At 38.9% G+C, this 20,965-nt stretch overlaps 1 protein-coding gene across 5 annotated transcripts in view; it reads left to right on the top strand.

Annotated features, from left to right (window-relative positions):
• cntn5 (contactin 5) overlaps nucleotides 1-20,965 on the top strand; it is a 244,619-nt gene that overhangs the window by 107,139 nt on the left and 116,515 nt on the right. For all 5 annotated transcript variants that reach the window (XM_057347804.1, XM_057347802.1, XM_057347803.1 and 2 more), the window contains one exon: nucleotides 14,346-14,549. In XM_057347804.1, coding sequence (XP_057203787.1) covers nucleotides 14,346-14,549 — 204 coding nt within the window. The remainder of the gene's footprint in view (nucleotides 1-14,345; nucleotides 14,550-20,965) is intronic.

The following is a 20,965-nucleotide window of genomic DNA, read 5'->3' as shown; positions in this document are numbered from 1 at the left end:
TACAGGAATACATATGTGTATGTCTAAAAAGTTGCGTAAAATGCTTAACATGTGCCCAGTATGTTGTTGTTTCAATGTCTGTGCTTTACGCATGTATACCTCTGAACAAATAAGATCCTCTTGCAAACACATGCAGATAAAAGCAAGCAGTCAATTGTTTCTGTCGTTGGTTTGCTTGCGTAAATTAACGTAGGCGTGAGGTTACTGATGATTATGCCTTGTTTACGTGATCAAAGCTTAAATTGTTATGAGAAATTAGTGTAAATGAATGAAACGCGCTGCACGTCAGTGCAAAGATGGATGCAGCCATCTGTTGCTAGAAATTCAAGAAAAGTCCTGCTTTCTTATTTGAGCTCAGTGCTCGCAATCTCAGTTTAGCAATGACACAAATCCACCAGATGCCATTACTTTCTGTTTTTCAATTCCCAACGTAACACAACGTGGTTAAAATGCACTGACTGGTTTCAATATTGTTGTGTTGAACAAAAAAATGCACTTTTCATCTCACTGGGGGTAATAAAATTTGCCTCGTGTTTTATTTTTCATCCAATCACATATCTTTTTGCTCTCAGATTGTCAGCGGGTCTCAGAGTGCTCATAATTTCAAAAGCTCGCACGGTAAACATCGGGGACCCAGTCATTTATTACACATATATTGCGGTTTAAATATTAAATGCGGGCAAGATGGAATATAGATGCATGGTGGGGTATAAGTGATGTATGAAATCATTTCCATCAAGGGCAAAAGAGTCAGCGGCCCAGAGTTTATTGCGCATTCATTTTTTAGTCGGTGACGTGAATAAAGTATTAGCATGCTAAGCACACGTCCAGGATCGAATGGATTAACAGCATACAGAAAGTTAAAGATTGGAGATGACATTTGGCCAAGCATGTCTGTCCACTTACATAAGCCGCTTTGTCAAAACATGATCTGTAAAAGATGATCTTCCATTTAGACAATGATCCGGTTGTTTTGGTTAAGCACGAAATAACTATTAAGCACAGTGTTTTCATTGGAGTTTTGTAGTGAATAAATCAAAACGTTTTTGACATGTTGATATGGGAATTCTGCTCCCGGATGCTGATTGGTCAATGCATTTTTCAACCGAGATTAAATGAACCCCTTCTCACCGACACATGTTTATATTGCTATGCATGATACATAGATGCCAACTATTCATCTACATTTTGTATGTCATGGGCTTTTGTTTTATGTTGTTGCCATTTTAGGAACTCAAATTTGTTCTGTGCATTGTAAATATTCTGTAGTTCAGAATAATAGAGTTGCCTACCATAGTAGGAAACATTGCTTTACAAATGTATTTGTTCTGTTGAACACAAAAGAATATATTTTTGAGAATTTAGGAAAGCAAACCGTTGAAATTGTAGTTCTTACTCCTATGGTAGTCAATGGTGGCCAAGAACTGTTTGGTTACTGACATTCTTCCTCTGAATATCTTTCTCTGTGTTCATCAGAAAAATTTAATTTAGACAGATTTGGAACAACTCGAGAAAATGATGACAGATGTTTTTATTTTTGGGTGAACTATCCCTTTGAAAATCCTTTTCAAAGTATACAATGTCCTCAACCTTGTACTTGGTGTACTTTTAAAAAAATAGTGTACTTAGAAATAGTTCATGCAAAGAAGCATCTGTCATATTTTCTAACAGACTGTGATGTGCAAGTTTGAATAGATCCTGGAAATTTGCCGATCTGAAAAAAATAAAGACCAAATTTTCATTTTGGGGTGAACTACGCCTTTAAGATATCTCAATTACTGTTTGGACAGCATTTGGTAAGACCGGGTGTGTTATGAATTCATCCGCATGCTTTCAGCTCACGAGAAAGGCAAGGTTTAGTGAGATATCAGCTCCGTGAGGGGGGTGCGCATGTGATCTATGGCTTCCCCAATTCATAATGATATGCCATTGGATAAATGGTCTCCAGTATAATCAGGCTGAGTCAATATAATCTCTCTCTGAAGGTCTTCATTAATCTCGCCTACTATGGCTAATCATGCCCCTGTACTTGAGCCCCTACCAATGTCTCCACTTCTTATGTTATTCTAATTAATTTGGCACACTGCGGCCCACGGGCAGAAACGGGCTGGAGTCTATCGGCCTCTTCGAAGTGGAATCTCAGGACATTATGTCCAGCATACTTTCCTCTTTATAAATCAAAAGCAATAAAACATGAAATAATAGAAAATGAAGCTCTTTAATGCACTTAAGTCGTTGCATGTTGCATTGCGCACGTCTCTGGAATACTTGATTCTGATTGGTCAGTTGTGTCGGAACTCACTTGTTTCCCCATAATGACTTCTAAAATGATAGCAGACAGCCTGTATCAGCCTGAAGGTGTTAATTTTTCAAATATATACCAGCTGTATGTACTTTAACCCGCTACTACACGGCTACTTGCCACATAATTGAGATGAGTTGAGATATTTAGGCGTTTGTTAGGTATTTTGTTTATGTTGGCATGACAAAAGATCAATTTGCGTCATTAAACATACAGCATGAGTAGTACTGGTTGTAATCAGCGCGTATTTTGCGATATCAACCGGCTTGATGTTTTTTATCCTTTATTTGTGGCATAGTTACAGTCTTTGCATATCGTCTCTGTGTTTCCAGAACCTCAGATGTAAAAATTGTGTAACATGATTAAATACATTATTGTCAAAGTTTACAAGCACTCTTTAATACTTTTTTTATTGGTTAGATATTTCAAAACCCATTGACAAACATGGGTGACTACTATATATACTGTTTATGACTAATAAGGATTTCTGACAAAAAAAATCATGAAATATGGAGATACGAGGTTTCAGAAGGACAGCCTCAAAATGCTATGCTAAAATTGAAGAATACGTTTTAAAATGCACACTTAAACATTATGGTAATGACAATAAGACAAGTGTGTGTGTAAAAATCATAGACCTCATTGGGAATCATTTTATGTTAATTTCATCTGTGTTTACAGTTCCTTAGTTTTTTGGAGATACGGTGTAATAAAGCGACTTTGTTATAAAGAAAAGATTTGAGACCGTGGATTTAATTAACCATCAACTCTTACATTCTGTGTCGTATATCCCGCGTCTCGGGCACAGATTACATAACGTAACGTAAAAGAAAAATATGGTGGTATTTATTTTTAATTAGCCATTTGGATAAAAACAACTGATTTGTTTTTTGCTTTCGTTCCGTGCAATTTCCTTGATATTGTCTAGAAAGGGCTTTGCAAAAGTAATTAGACATAAAATATTGTGTTTTGCTCGTAAAGTTTTAACGGCCTCCCGCAAACAAACCCAAATACATCTGCAACCAGTTTGTAAAGTCCTAGCTGCTTAGCCTTCATTTCTATTTGTTTCAGCCTTAATAATGGCGGGTTTTCAGGGGTTATTGCTCTAAAATGAATCCAAATCTTTACATTTGTCAGCTGTAACATCACAACATAAAAACAAAAGGATCCAACTCATAATGGGCATATTCATCATCAGCAAGGCCCACTGTAAACTTGCAGTTACCCTTTCAACAGCCGTGCCTCCGCGGCTCCCATGCAGAAACGCTTCTGAAAAGTCATAATGAAATAGCACTGGAAAACATCTTTCTCACTATAGTGACGTTGACTAATGCATCCTGCCTGTTCAACCTCTATAAACACATTTGCGTTATTCAATTCCACGCGGCTGGCATACATTAAAGTCAATACATTTCGTGCCTGAAATGTATATCTTTGAAGACGTGATATGAAATGAGAAAACTAAGAAGATAAGATGTTCAAAGCTGGCACAATGTGGCTGCTGAATGGGATTTTATAGTCTTTGGAGTGACTGTAGATGCATAAAATAACGTAAAAGATAACTTGTATTGAAGTCTCAGTTGTACATGTAGTAATCATGTTTAGAGATATAAATGTGTCGATCCCAAATCAATTTCACCGGACCAGAAAAAAATTTGGTATAAGATCTATTCTTTGCAACTTTGTACTGAAACCCGTAAGCCGTGTTGTGGATATTGCATTCAGCTTTGATATTGTGGATGCGTTTGCACTGTAACTTCATTTGCCCGAATTCTTTAGCAAACTGGACGCTTTAAAACAAATAGATAATGATGCAAGCATGTGCAAATAAATGCTGTGCACGCCTATCCGTCGGCACAATTCATTCTGGGTGAATTCTCAGCAAGCAACACAATCTCTTCTAAACATTTATCCTTCAGCTGAATGCACTGACTTTCAAGGAGCCTTTTTTTTTTAAGTCAGTGGCTTTCAGGTGCTATTCAGAAACACTCCAAACAACCTGAAAGAAAGGCGGTCTAAACTGCAGGATCGCGTCATAGCCATTGAGGTTTTTTCTTGCCGTCGGAGACTGTCACCGGCAGCAGGGAGATATTGTGCATTTTGACAGAAAGAAGACTGTGCCTTATTTCCCTCCGTTTGAAAAACAGATGGGGAGAGTCATGAAGTTTTGGCTATTTATATGCCTCTTTTAAATTAAAGGGATACTTCACACAAAATTGAACATTCTGTCATCATTTACTCACCTTCGAGTTGTTCCAAATCTGTATAAATTTCTTTGTTCTGATGAACACAGAGAAAGATATTTGGAAGAATGCTTATAACCAAACAGATTTTGCCCCCCCATTGACTTCCATTGTAGGGAAAAAAACTGTTTGTTCTGTTGAACACAAAGAAGACATTTTGAAAAATGTAGGACAGCAAACAGTTCCGGGGCACTTTTGACAACCATTGTATTTTTTCCTACTATGGGAGTCAATGGGGGGCAAAATCTGTCTGGTTATAATTATTCCCCCAAATATATTTCTGTGTTCATCAGAACAAATCAATTGTTACAGATTTGGAACAACTCGAAGGTGAGTAAATGATGACAGAATTTTCATTTTTGGGTAAAGTATTCCTTTAAGCTGGGGGGTTGTCTTGAAAGATTACGGCAAATTTGGATGTAAAGAAAAATTGCGTACAGTAATAAGATGTGAGTTTGTAATAGCAAATAAACTGTTAGTCAGTGACTTAAACTTGCAACAGTGACCTTGTATTTAATTGTAACCATTTAAAACGCATGCACTACAGATCAGGGCGATTTGATTATAAGTCAAACCGCTCACTGCACTTCAGCAGAAAACAATGCTGAGCTTTCCAAAGGCAAATGATTCTTTCCAGTGTTGACATGCACTTCTGTACTGTTAGAGGTTCATTTAGCTGTCATTGTTTTCCAGGAAGGTTTGTTTTGGCTCAGGCTAATCTTTCTGACAGTACCGCCTGCATTCAGACATTATGACTATTTTTTTTACTGTAATTATGCATCTTTGTTTTGCAAATGCCATAGATGTAAGTCTTGTGTGTATAGTGCCTTTAAATGTAAAACAAGACAAGTTACTGACATCTATAAGTAGTTTAGTGACACATTCAAAATGACTATTCTGATCAGATGTAACAAGTTTGTTTCAAAAAGTTGTACGTATTTGGCCTGTGACTACCAGCTTATCAATGACAGATGGAGTTATATTCACAATATCTGCAAACGCCACAGTAGTGCAGATTCACATATTACAGTGTCCCATTGTGCGTCATTATTAAAAAGTGAAGCACACAGGTAATAATAAGGAGTAACTGGTGAAGTGTTATGTTACAGGTGTTAAATTGTTCTTGCACCAGAATATAAAAACAGTATAAAAGCTTAATTTAATTCTCATATTAACATATATAATCATAATTTATTCATTATTAACAGGTCATTTTAAACATTTAACCGGTCTTTGTGTAAAATATTTGCCATAATTGGCTCCCTCTTTGACTGTAAAACAAGAAAGCTTTCTGATCAGTCCAATGTTAATCTAACTTTTTTTAAAAAGCATATGCTTTTTGTTTTTATGTTAATTTTATGTTAATATAGATGGATATAATCTCTTTTAACTGTAGACAATCTCTCTCTGTAATCTTACTGCTGGCACATAAACATTGAACATTTCATGCTTCCATAAGAAACAATCATGGATAACAAAAAAGGCACATGTTGTTTTGGAACGATACAGTACTTTTAAAGGAAATGATTTGCAATGTTTTAACTAATAACTAATTGTGTTATATTATTACTGTTAAAATGAAAGTATATTTCATGTTTAAGCGATCCACCCAAAAATGAAAACTCTGTAATGAATTACTCACTCTCTAGTTGTTCCAAACCTATATAAATTTCTTTGTTTGGTTGAACACAGAGAAAGATATTTGGAAGAAGGTTAGCAACTGAGACTTCTGAGGAACTATTAAATACATTGTAGGAAAAATGATTGTGTAATTTTTTAGTTCTGTTGAACACAAAAGGAGATATTTTGAGGAATTTAGGAAAGCAAAAAGTTTTGGGGCACCTTTGACTTCCATTTTATTTTTCCTACTATGGTAGTTAATGGTGCCTCAGAACCAAGCCCGGATTGGCTAATCGGGAGGACCTGGAAGATTCCCGGTGGGCCGGTCTGTTTTTTTGGCCGTGAGGGCCGGTGTTGTTATGCCACTGCAGGGGCGGTTTGGGCATCTGGCATACCGGGCCGAAACGCAAATGCGGACAGACAGACAGATTAGAAACACGAATCGGAATGACAGCACATCGACGGAATGGATGGAGGGCCGCTCTTGGTCAAGAATGCCAGGGCCGATTTTAAGTCACAATCTGCCCCTGCTCAGAACTGTCGGTTCCTAACATCAAAGACATTTACACAGGTTTGGAACAACTAGAAGGTGAGTATTTCATGATAGTATTTTTGGGTGAACTATCCCTTTAATTTTAACCATGTTTACCTTCATCATCATTACATCAGTTTCCTCATATTGCCTTTAGTATACAGTATATATGCTAGTTTGTTTTTTTTACATCAGAAGTGATATTTGTTGTTAATAAATGCTAATGCACTAAACTACTTGAATTTTAGTTTTACAAAATAACTTTCAATACTTTGTCGCTCACTAATAAGCGTGACACACACTCTCTAGAACTGCAAAATCCAATATCACGCCCATGTAACCAGTGGCGTCTGCATTGTGGGGTTTAAATACAGAATGACATCTGGAGTTCATACATGGATCATCTCATTTATTTCTATAAATAACAACACATAGTCTCTAAAAAGACTATAAAACTGGGATCCTGTTTGGAATATAAAGAAATTAATAAAACACGAAAATTCACATCATAATTCACCTGATAATTAACAATAAAACAGTCTTTAAAATTGTGTTTGCCCTAAAACGTTAAAATAAAAGTGCTGTGAGACAAAATGTGAATTGGTGTCACTAAACTAATAAACATAGCTTTAAACAAAGCAAAACATTTACACAATAAAAGCGCAAATTGAGAAAAAAACATCTAACCAAATTGCATGTTCATCTTTAATCAGAAACCAGAACAAATGTTTGATTTAATAATGAATGTAAATACAGTTTTTTTTTGTTGGATAATATCACAACTGGTTTACAATTTTGTGCACGCAGTGCTAGGCAGAATATTCTGAATGAGATCAAAACAACAATCTATCATATTGTCAGATAAAAGATAAACGTCGACTTTTATTATCAGTAGCAGGGAAAGACATAAAGCCTGTCTCTCAAAAGAGCTTAATGTAACATTTTTACATTTCCCTCAGTGGGTAGAAACAAACAACATATTTAAAACCATACACAGAAGGCTATAACTACACTCTAAAAAACAACCTATAGACTCTACTCAATAACACTGACGTAACGATTTCCACTCACTTTGTTAGAGTACACTCTATCCTATATTTTTGAGGAAAGAGTATCTAAATTTTTGAGCTATAACACACTAAAAGAAATTGGATAAAGTCTGCCTAATACATTATGCGACTAATTACTTAACATAATTGAGTATTTTTTTCCCATTGCCATCAGACAACCTTCATCTACCTAATTATTATTAATAATAAATAATCAATAACAATAATTCAACTTTATATATTACTTATTTAGGGAAGGTTGAATTTACCTAAATTTGGTCACACAAAACACAAAAGATTGCATACTAATAAGCAACTAGTTAATAGAGAGAATTGGTCCTTATACTAAAGTGTTACCGAAGTGTAACAAATAACAAACATTTTCCACATACTTTGCAGGGTCAATTCATTTACAATAAAATAAAACATTCTCCCTGTGTGGTCTTCTTATGTTTCAGTGTGTGGATCTATCTGTGAAAGAAAAGGTCAGAAACACAGACATTAAATGAAAGAATCATGCAAAACATACACATAACTCCGTAAATAAAAACAATAACAAAATAGCTCTATAAATCCTTCCCTTGTAACACTGTGGCCTAACCAGACGAAACAGAAGCCGCAACATTTGGAAAAAGCGTTTTTAAAAAGCGACTTCATTGAAGCGGCTACACAGTAAAATCGCCAGTGTTAAAAAAAGTCAACTCTCAAAGTGTGGATTATATAAAAACTGTGAGAGTTCATTTGACCCTTTTTAACACTGGCGATTTTGCTGTGTACAAAAAACGTTAAATAACACAGAAAATATACCTTTTATAGTGTGTTGAAAAACGACCATTTCTGAGTGATTGTGTGAATATATTATCAATCAAAACACGTAATGTGTTCATGATGAAAACACGTATGCACGCATATGAAAGTCTATAGCCGGGTTTCCCTCCAAAGTTGCGACTTTAGCTTACGCGCAAAATTGGAATATCGCATAAAACTTTTGCGAATAAGCACCGTTACCATCCAACAACCGTCACTTCCTAATAAAGTGCCACTAAATATCAGTAAGAAAAGTAAGAGAAGCCACTGAATATAGTAATTTTCATATATAATAATACTTGCGCAAGCAGACGATTACGAAACACAATAAATGCGGTGCTTTTGTGGATGCCTGCTGTTTGGGAAACAGAGTCGTGACAGGTCTAAGAGGCGATTACAGAAATACTTTGACGACTTTGTTTAGGCATTTAAGAATGACCATAACAACATTTGTGATGCTGTGTGATTCACTTCATCAGAGGCCCAAAGTGTCCTTATGTTTTTTGTCTTCAATGGCTTCCTCCATCATTTATGCACATGGTGTGAAGATTGGAGATGATGTCAAATTGTCAAAATCAATTAGCCTACAAAGTTACAAGCGTTGCTGAGTTGACAGCAGGGGATTGTGGGATATAATCTTCGAGAAGACTTCTGGCTGTGTGAATGGCTGCTGTGTTCCTATAGCAGGAACATCTTCCACCTATCTAAAAGACTTGTCAGCCATCACTAGGACTGTCATGTTCGTTTGGCACCTCGGGAGTGAAATGTAATTCACCGCTAGACGTTGAAACTGCAGCACAAGTGTCGTAGAAAGTTTCCAAATTCACCCTTTATCAGGTCAGACACTTTTGATATGTTTGGTATGAGCTCTTTGGGTTTTCCCCAAATAATGAAGCAGTTTCATCATTCCCTGTCTGTAGGAATGGAATTAATGCGCATGATGATAAAATTCTGGTGCCGTGACCTGACGGATATTTACAGTTTTGCCTGAAATGTCATCATGTAACTTCACACCATTCTCCATCCAAGATGTCTGTTCCTCAGGAGTGAATTTGCATGTCTCTGATGTCTCGAATGCCTGTGTCAATGAATATCTGCCTGTGTCAACACAGTTATGTCAGTTACAACGTGGATCTTTTTCATCCTCGTGGCTTCTTCGCTGATTTGTAAGGCAATGTGCTTCCACAGCTTTCAACAGCATGAACTCGGGTGCCAGGTGTGAATTTAAAGTTGCGGTGTATAGATAGTTTTAATGTTGAACTATAATCCAGTCTATTGTGCAGATTAGTCTAAAGGAATCCATCCAAAGCTTGTCTTTTGCAAAAGCGAAAACTTTCAAAGTACTTTCGTTGTTCTGATTTTCTGAGCCATCTGATGTTAACTTCTGACTCAACCTGTGGCGTCATTCTGACACGTTACAACTGTTTTTTCAGAACAATGGCATCTTACCTAAAGGAGAGCTATGAGCTTAGTTTATTGTGCTAGTTTTTGTACCTGAAGAAAGCTTTTATTTTCCCTCAACTCTTTCTCCACACTCTTCAAGTTAGTTTCTTATCTTCTTCTGCTTTGAGTTCAATTCCATTGTGAAACTTCTGTTCAGGGGTTTCTTAGTTTTGAAGAGTTCATATTATAAGAGATCAATGGTTAAGCCCGCATTGCAGTGTTCTGTTGGTCGGGATGCACAAACAAAAAACATTTGAGCATTTTGACAGCACTATAGAGCAAAAGTGTTTACACTTTTTAGAAGAATCAACCTACCAATGGCTTTCTTATAGTTGTTGCATAGTAAAGCAGTTTCTGCCAATCTCATATTAATCTTGAGTACCATAGTACTAAATACTTAGTATCTTCGAAGAGTCTTTAGTTTGATCATATTGAAAAAGACGAGCTCCTGGAGGCGTACAGGGGCGGAAATAAAGCAGGAGCACACGTTGATTCACAATAAGTTCATGTGGTGTGCGTTATGCATGTACGCACCGATTGCCAACAAACAACAGTTTCACTTACCGCGTGCGGTTTATGTCTGGCGTCTTTTAGCGCTGGGACCGCTCCATCTGTCAGTTTCAAACAATCTGCAAATCCAGCATTATATCCACCGTTTATATAACACACCATACCTCACCCAAATGCAGTGAACAACACAGCTGAACTTCGCGAACGAATGAGCACATAAACGGGCGTGCTCTGTCTCCCTCTCTCGCTGGTTGACACGTGGGCGTGCTTTTCCGGGAGAATGGTCTAATACGCCCTTTTCACATGACGTCGCGCATCTTCCATTCTGCTGTGAAGCAGTGTATCGTTACTTCCGCTAGCTCTCCAGTTCATAAGGTGGCGGTAATATAAGTTGGTTTGCCAACCGCCAGTAAAACTCGAGAAGAAGTTGCTTTCGCTAGCGCCTCAGAATGGAGTTTACCAAATCTGCCACAAATACGGCTAGATGATGTACAACGTCTTGCAGACAAATTTTCGCTAACGACAAGATCAAAGCTAGAGAAAGGATACAAATTCTTCGTTGAACAGTACCTGTTTGATTATGAAGGTAAGTGTTTTGTTTTCTTTTTGTGTTAGCGAAGGTGCTAGGATAAGTAGTTGAATACGTGTTCTCTCAGTTTTTTTTCACTGTTGTTAAATTCCAGCGCGATGGCAAAACGGAAGTTCTTCTTGTTTGTTGCAAGACGGATGTTATGATACACTGCTTTGCGGAAGTTAAGTGACGTCATTGTGAAAAGGGCCTATAAGGGACTAAGAAAAGTTGTTACGTAAGGGAATTCCATGTTCGAAAAAAACTTTCCGAAACCTATATGAACACTGTGGGAGTGTATCGAGCACAGAAATACTACGTCATACGTACAACTTGTTTTTCATGTTAAGCATGAGAAGCCAGCGTGTTTAACAGTGTAAAGAAGTCAGAATGCACGAAACACCGTTGCCCCTTTAAGCTGGGTTTGAAAAACTTGACTTTTAAGGTGTTAGAGCAAAGGAAAATGGCTCTAAACTACATTTCGAATAGTACAGCAATACTAAGTTGGTTTTTCCTGTCAGGTTCACTTTGTGTTCTACATCCAAACATTACTGCGGCCTTTCTATTCTCTTCCTCAGGCGGAAATTTTCAACACGCTTGGCTTGGTGAAATCCTTCAGCCCGGATTCATTTTCCACAATCAATGTAACATGCTCTTCTCGGTGATTTCAAGGCAAACACTGTTTGTTTGGTTTACAAGCTGAGAAAGCAAAAGGCCCTCAATAATTAAATCGAGCAACATTGAAAAGCTTAAACATTCAAAAAGCATGACAGATGACCTGAGAATCATCAAATGCACAATCTACAATGTTTTAAGTTTTTAGAAATGTTTTTAATAAATGTTTTTTTAATCATGTTTTTTTTAATCATGTACATTTTATTATACTTTAATATTAAATCTGTAAACACGGTAACGTTCTTCTGAGGTCTTTCTAATGGCTACAGATAGCCGCATTTCTCTCTGAATGTTTCTACACCTCTTTCATCCATCTCGCAGCTTTCTTTTTTTCCGGCTCAGCTGTCCATCAAGCATTCACCCAGGCATCCATCCATTCATCTTTCAATCCGTCAAATCCACTAACTGCCTATATTTATTTCTATACGTCCGCTTGTGTTGATTTCTGTGTAGGCAGCTGTCTACACACCTGTCTTCCAGTTTTGGATCAGTCCTCTCTCTTTTTTCCAGCCGGTTCGAGGCTGATATTTTTATTAATGTATTCCTGCACAGGAACCCAGAGTGCCGTTCCCATTTCGCTCGGCAGTCAAAACGGATAATCACCCAGTGCGTTTCGAGGCTATGAGCCGAAGGTTCGGAACGGCAAAGGTCACATTTTGCAAGTATTAAAAGGGCTGTCTTTAATTAGAAAATCATAAATGTCAGCCCAATTTTTCCAGACTCAAGTGTCTGTTTGCACAAATCCAGATGCACGTTTTGGACGGCTTCGATTCCCGAGGTTACTTCCCCTTTAAGCGAGCCAGACATTCTGTGCCACGCACAGAACCAAACGTTTAAGTTGTCATTTTGTCTGGGTTTCCTCATTACAAAGCGGCACATCTGGGGGTTTAGCCAGACAGCTTGATGCACTGCAGCTTCTATCCGTTAAGTTCTAATTGGCAAACGGCCCAAAAAAGAAATTTCAGCAGGTGTAAAATGACTCTTTAATTAAGATATTGAATAAGGCCTTCCTCTTTTGGCACAGTTTTCAACACAAATGGGAAATTCAGAATGATTTGTAGCAATTATAAACCTAGCGCTGATTGACGTAACCTAATAGAAACGTAATTATCTGTATGTTTCCTCTGCGTAACTAGCAACCGAGGGTTTGCTATCTAAATGAATTTCACAGCGAGTGAGTGGTGTTTTCAATAGAAAGTGGCACTGTTTATGACGGATATAACCTTTCGCTGCTCTAATTTTCTTGTGATGAGAAAAAAGCAACATCATTAGAACAGAGACAAGCTGCCGGGGTCTCATTTTAAAGCCTTTTATTTGACATCTGAGGAGGGGGGATTCAAATCTACTTTTCCTCAAGAAATTTAACTTATTACTGAAAGTAAGCTTTGTTAGCAAATGAATTGTTGCAGCCTGTGTTGAATAATAAACAAAATAAAGTAAATGAATGACACTGATAGCTTAAAAAATATCTTATTAATTTTATAATAAATATGTATTTATTAAATACATATTATTGTCTTTAAAGGGATAGTTCACCCAAAAAATAAATATTCTGTCATCATTTACTCACATTCGAGTTGTTCCCAATCTGTTTAAATTTCTTTATGTGGACTTGATATTTGGACGAATGCTTGTATCCAAACGGTTCTTGGTCCCCATCGACTACCAAGTAGGAAAAATGACTTTATTTATATTTTTCTTGTTCTTTTAAATTTTCATTTTGGGGATGAACTAGCCCTTTAACATCACTTTTTGTGATAAACAGATCTGATCACTCTTTTACGGCTAAAAAAACGTGATTTTTAGATCTTGCTTTAAAATATAAAAATGTATTTTTACCTTCATTTTTGAACATATGATTTCATAAAAAAATTCTGACTAGCGTTATTATGATATTACGGTTTTTCATTATTACTTCATTCATTATTCATTATTTGTCCATTAAAGCTGCAATCTGTAACTTTTGCCTCTCTATCGCCATCTCCGTTTAAAATTTAAAAATGAAGGCATTTCCTGCGAAAGGATACTCCGAAAAAAGTTATAAAGTTTTATGAATAATTATTCTAAGCTTATTGATATAAATCAGGGTAATGTAAGGCTGATTTGTAATTTGTATGAAAAAATGTTACAGATTGTAGCTTTATATGAAATTGTAACAATAAAAAATGAAATATTCTTCTTTAAATGTTCTGTATGATCGCTTGGTGGTTTTTATAGACATACGTCAAAAGAGTCTACCCACAAAATGTCTGATTTAATGGTTTGGGTTCCTTCTTTAAATTAAGGAATTTTGTTGCTAGGAATTTTGTTTACATTTTTTTATCATTCACTTGGATGATAGCATGAGTCTTATGCCTTTGAAAAGCAACAGCACCTTTCCTCAACAAGTCACACAGTTTGAGATATAATTCACCTTTAGAGCATATATGCCTTGGGACGAGTTATTCACCCACGTTTGATTCTTATGGTTAGAGATAAGTAGCCTATGAGCAATAATGCTATTGATGCGTGCGAGTATACGCAATAGCCCAGAATTGCGTTTTTACGAGTCTCCGCTGAGTTGTGTTGTGCTACAAGCTCTTTGTCTTCTTTCCAGATTTGGCTAAAGCCGTTGCTGGGAGACCCGTCTCGTACGCTGCGGTGCTACGGATGAAGGCGGACAGTTCCTCGTCCTCCACGCTGAACTCCAGGATGAGGTTAAGGAACAGCCAAGGAGTGGGATCATCCAGCCTGGAATGGCCTCCTTTCTCCAGGCACAGATTCTCCGCCCTCAGCTCGCAGGAAGACTACATGAGCGAAGGTGAACAATGAATCACACAATCCAGAGTCAGATCATTCACGCTGAGCACTTACAGATTCACTCTGTCTCTGATCGCTGTTCCTGTCACACAGAGGAATGACTTCTGCTTGCACTTCTTACCCACTTTAGAAGTTTGACCCCTCAGCGTGTGACTCAAATACTAATGGGACTTTGGTATTTTCTTGAATATCCCTTTCTGTTCTGCGCTCCGGCTTGAATTTCAATCTGAGGCGCCACACTTAAATTGGCGCCCAAATGCACGGCAGCAATTGAGATCTCAATGATGTGGAGCCAGTTGATAGCTTAAAATATTTTACATGTAAAAAGGAAACTTGAGATGTCTGAAAAGAGTTTTTTATTCACAAAGGAGATTTTCAAGTTTTAGATTTCCAGTCTTAGTTTCTTCTATTTTCTGTAAGCAACTGTGATTTTTTTATCCATTTTACTCACGTTGACATGAGGATATATAGTGGATCTGTGAATCTGTACTACGTCTTGGCTTGGCAACTAAGAATTTTTATCGTTACTGACCAGAGAGCTGTATTTTAGATTCAAAACAGTCTAGGTCCTAAATTGGCTCAATACGATTCTTCTTCACAAAGTTGTTAAAGTAAGTGAAAGCAACCTGGACATCCCAGCAATTAATCATGTTTCTATTTAGGTAAAGTTGATCAAGACCCCAGTCTGAAATCGAAAAGGGATCATTGAAACATCTTGGCACTTCCCAAACTGCCAGCCTTCCGTCAGCCTGATATTTGATGGATGCTGATGTCAAAAAGGCAAATACGCAATTTCACAAGAGAAGGACACAATACGACAGAAAAGCCCCAATACGACAGCTACCTTTACAAAAACATATTATCATTATCTAGCTGTCACGCATCAAGGTCTTATGTTGTATGGAACTATTTGTATTAACTGCAATAATAAATTGCTCCGTTAGACGGCTGGAAGAAACATTTGTTATCGGGTCGGGTCAAGTGTTTTTGACCCAGTAAAAAACATGAAAAAGACATTTGTTCCCTGCTAGAAATCACGCTGAAAGGATCCGAAAATCTTGAAATTTGTTAATCTTACAGAGCCTGAATTGTGACTTACGCCAAGAACGTCTCATTTAGTTACTACTGTAAGTGCTTAATACGAAACTAACTAAAAACTGAATATATTTCAGAGATTGGATACCACAGACATGGCAAACTTTGCCAAATTCAATGATTCAATGTTCTTTCTCACAGGCACTATAAGCCCACTACAGTTCTTTTTCAGTTGACTGGTGAATCTCTGTATCCTCAGTTCCTAAGTTGTGTTGCTTGTCGGGCAATCTTACAAAGTGCAAAGTTTTTACAAGTGCTGTTCGGTTTTCTTTGCGATATGTATCATGCGGTTAGTGAATAGACTGTGGGTGGTCCGTAGGCTGATGCAGAGAATGGTATTTAGATCGAGTCTACTTATGTCTCAGTGGTTTTGTGTTCATACAATGGAAGTCAATGGGGGCCGATGTTGTTTGGTTACCAACATTCTTCAAAATATCTTCTTTTGTGTTCTACGGATGAAAGAAAGTCATACAAGTTTGGAATAGCTTGGGAATAAATAATAAATTAATTTTAATTTAAGAGTTCTTTGGTGGTTGACCAGCTAGATTACTGGTACCTGATAGAGTTAGAGCTCGGCTTGCTGATGGGATATGATAAAGGTTCTTGACCATGATCCAAACACTGGTGCACAGCTTGAATGATCCAAGTAATTTTTCCTCGCTTTTCCGACTCATAAGATCACAGCTTTCCACAATCATCTCATTGATTAGATCAGATTCACCAAATAAAGACTCACGACTTCATGATGAACCCTGTAACTGGAAAGTGTTCAACAAGGTGTTCGTGGTTCAATAGGAACAGACGATTGGGTCAAAACAGGGTCACAAGGACAGTCTCATTCCAGATGATGCGTTCAGTAGCGTTGACTTCTCCGGATCACTATGCTCCAGCGGTTCAGTGGGCACACAGGAACAGAGACGTCACATAAATGAGATGTCCGGTGCTCGCTTCTCCACACCGCGAGGACGCAGTAATTTGTCCGCTCTTCGTAACCCGCAGTCCTCGGGTTGTCATTGAATCGTTATGGGGGGCTGCCGTGCTCACTGCGAGACTGATGGATCGCAGCGTGCCTCTCAGATTTCTGAATCCTCTGACATTATCAAGCTGCTAAATCATAAAACACTCACTACGGCCCCATACCGAGACTACACGGTATCTCCGACAAGCAGCGCAGCACCAGAGACACACAAACACCGAGAGATACATCAGCATATCTGCATACACTACAGTAACTCTCAGCTGGTAGTGTTTGAAACACAGAACTCCCCTGCAGTTACTAAACAGCTCGCTGTGATCTCGGTGATAATAATAGACACAAAAGCAGATTCATTAGGAGTTGCAAAGGAGAATGTTTTAAAAGTCATAAAAGTGTGTGAGCAACAGTAATTACCCGCTCGCTACATCTAACACACTGTTCTTTCTCACCTACTGTAAGGGAAAAATAAAAAGTGTCACTTATCGTAGTGTATTATGGAGTTGCTTGTTGTTGAGATTGGGTTTTGGTTTAGGCTTGTGGAGAGGTGCAGTGAAAAGACTTTACTTGACACCACTCCATTAAAAGTATACAGTTAACCAAACAAAAATTCTGTCATTATTTATTTACCCTCTTGTGGTTTGGATATTTTGAAAAATGTCTCTGTTGGTTCGTGTCCATACAATGGAAGTTAATGGGGATCAAAGAACCGACATTCTTCAAAATATCTTCTTTTATGTTCTGAAGAACAAAGAAAGTCATACAGGTTTGAAATGACATGAAGGTAATAAATAACGAAAGAAAATTGTCACATTTGGTTGAACTATTCCATTAAATCTAATGCCGAGACAACACATTTTATTTATTTACTTTTTTGTAGAAAGATGTCTGACTATACAGTATGTGACTTCCCAACCAGTCATTGCTTACCATTAAAGCGATAGTTGACTTTCTTCTGTGCAACACAAAAGAAGATAATTTGAGAAATGCCTCAGTGGATTGCTTCCATACAATGGAAGTTAATGGGGATCAATGTTGTTTGGCTACCAACGTTCTTCAAAATATCTTCTATTGTGTTCTGCAGAAAAAAAGGCCATACATTAAATGATGAAATAAAATAATTTTTAACAATGCGTGTGATGTTTTTGAGAAGGTGGAGCTAGCAACTGACCACTGCACACTATATGAGATGAAACGATCCTTTCTTGTGCCCTGACGGCCATTGTAGTTCTAGTTCATGAATCACCTCGTCAAATGGATCGTGCCAAAATTAGGCTTATAACGTGTAGTCTGAACCCAGCATGCAGCTCCGACTCCAGCGTTATTGTCTTTACTTCCAAATCACTTTCCATACAGCTATCTTTACTGACACTCAAATAGTGTGAAACTTCAGCACTTCTATACGACACAGCTCCTCAGCCAGGCATCTGTATTTAGCTCTTTGCAGAGAACACAGCTGTCTCGGCAGAGTTCAGTTCTGTCATTGCCAAGCTCATGTCACTGTCCTCACATAAACCATCAGGACCTGGTTGTCTAGCTGTCCTCAGACACCTCAGCTCATCGTGCTCATTATAATTACAGTGTGGGCCAGTGGAGAGACCTTGTTTAAGGTGATATCTGTACAGGCTGTACCTGCTCAAACTGAGCTGAACAATACAATAAAGTAAACCTCAGCACTCTGTCGTAATTGCTTTTTCAACCAGTGGACTTATACAAAGGTTCCATGATGTGCACTCAAACATGTCATAATCTGTAAAATTGTGTACTGCCGTGAGCGCTCCCTGTTTAATAGTGAAGCAACGGACGCCTGATTAAACTCTCAAAGGCATTCACGAGGCAGGGAATCCTCGGGCGAGGTTTTTCTCGCTTGAAGGAATGGCACTTGTTATTGGGGCTTTGGTTAAGTTTGAAAGGATGCTTTTGATGGTCGGTCATCTCTGTGTCACTCGGCCAACAAAGCGTAAGAAAGAGAAAGTTAAACTAGAACGATTTCCCGGATCACAGAAAAATAAGAGAGTTCTGCTGTCATGCTCTGTCACTTTTGAGTTATGGGAAAGGGATACAAGGCTGTGGAGTGTGCAGTCTCCATACGGTGTTTGTTTTTAAAAGACAAGCTTATTTGATATTGGCAACTCATCATTTCATCCATTATCTTCATATTGTGTCAAAGTTTCTTTCTTCTGGGGAATAGAATTGCAGCAGCATGTTCTTTTAAATACAATGAAAGTGGATGGTGACCCAAAATGTTAAAATATCCCATGTACGTAAATGTTATTCACTGAAATTTGCATGAATTGTAAATCTTAAATCGCAATTACCTTTGTGCATATTTACTGCACTCAAAAAAAAAATGATGGTGGTTTTACGTGAAACAATTTACACGAAAAAATTGTACATTTTAATGCTGTGCAACCAATGAAATATACGGTTTAAAGTATTTAAATATAAGTAAAAAATCTGAGTAATTAAAATATTTCTATTAGAATTCACCAGAAATATTAAATGTATATAAAAATATATAATTTGTTTCTTAAATACTTATTTTTTCATTAAATAAACTTAGATAATATACAGTATGTACATTTCAGAAAAATTGACTGTTGAATTCTTAATACATTTTTATATGTCCCAATGAAAAAAATCATTTAAATGATTTCAAAAGATTTTAGTAAGTCTGTCTATTTTGTGATATTTGCTAAGCCACTTGAATTATTTTTTAGAGTGTGTAAAATATGGGTCATTGTCAGGGTTCTGGTAGACGGAGAGCACACCACGGAGGTAGATAAGAAAAAGGAGTTTATTTCAAAAAACAGGTAAGTATCCAAAAACAGGTAAGTATCCAAAAACAGGTAAATCTCCAAAAACAGGTAAATCTCCAAAAACAGGTAAATCTCCAAAAACAGGTAAATCTCCAAAAACCAGGTAAGTCTTTCAAAAACAGGTAGGTATACTTATCGGGGTTGAGAATTGCTTTGAAGACAACAAGACTGACCCGTGAAGAACAAAAAGGTGCAAACTTAAATAGAGTCCTGATGATGTGATGCAGGTGTGGACTAATCAAAAATGGTGGATGTGTGGTGCATGCTGGGAAATTGAGTTCAAAACTCCGGGGAGAGGGAACGGGTGAAGCGAGCTGGCGGTGACGACATGGGGGGCGTGGCCGGTGGTGCTGAAACCGTTACAGTATGCCCCCTCCCGAAAAGGCGTGACCTCACGCCGTAACATATCCAACAGAGGAGGACAGGTGGGGGTTCAGGAGGAGGACGGAGTTTGGTAGAAGACAGATGAGGACGGGCAGACAACCAGAAGAACCAAGAGGGTGTAGATGGGAGAAGGAGCCAGGGCAGAGATAGAAGGGGACCGGAGCAGGAGGAACCAGCGAGAATCCAGACCACTACCCTGATGGTGACCGCCGAAGGAGCCGATGGAGGACGGCGCTGTGGAGGAGGAGAGGCTGACGACGTCAAGGAGCCGACTGATAGAGGCGACCCAGGTGGAGGTGGAGTCCGAGGCGGAGACAGAAAGCCGATAAGCCAGGGTGACACCGAGGATCCAGCGGGACCAGGCGGAACCAAAGTCGCACTCGACCGAGGCGGAGGCGGAGACCTGGGAGTCCGCGGCGAGACCGGAGCGACTGATGACCAAGGAGTAGTCGACGGGAGGGAGAAGGCCAACAGAGCCGACGGGACGGAGCGACGAGGCGTAGCAGGAGGAGCAGAGTCCTTAGGCGAAGGCGGCTCGCCGACCGACCCAGACGGATCCGGAGGGAGGAGGGAGCCAGGCCGAGCCAGTGGACGACCGGACGATGATGCAGACGAGGGAGGATGAGGCTGAGGGGACGTCACGGGGTCGAAGGGCCGAGGTGGAGTCTGGGGTTCAGAGGCTGAGGACGGAGACTGAGGATCCTTCTGCCATGCAGCTGATGCTGACTGGTAGACCCATGGCGATCCTTCACCACCGATGGATGGCTGAGGGTGAGACGAGGGGCTGCCAGGATGTAGCTGCTGCCGTGGTGCTGTTGGCTTGGGACGAGGAGGTTGGAGAGGGAGGGTGGGTGGGAGTTCCGATCTTCTTGGGGTTTCTAGCGACATGTGTGCGGCCCAGACACACCATAACGCGACTTCCAGAAGCGGAAGCGCCAGGGGTAGAGAAGCTACCTCCGTAGAGGTAGCAGGGCAAACAGGCAGTTCAGAGGCCCCAGGCAAGCAAGTTTCTTCCCAATCCACCCACGAGTCCAGTAGATTCTCCTCTTTAGCGGGCTCTGGCGGCTTTTGAAGGCTGGGCGGGACCGTCTCACGGATCTCAGGCATACCGGACAGGACCGACTCGCGGATCTCTGGAAGACCGGA

The sequence above is a fragment of the Triplophysa rosa genome, linkage group LG12 (assembly GCF_024868665.1).
Source record: "Triplophysa rosa linkage group LG12, Trosa_1v2, whole genome shotgun sequence".
In the NCBI taxonomy this organism is placed as follows: Eukaryota; Metazoa; Chordata; class Actinopteri; order Cypriniformes; family Nemacheilidae; genus Triplophysa; species Triplophysa rosa.
The sequence above is the reverse complement of the archived record's forward strand: the minus strand, read 5'-3'. Positions and strand labels throughout refer to the sequence as shown.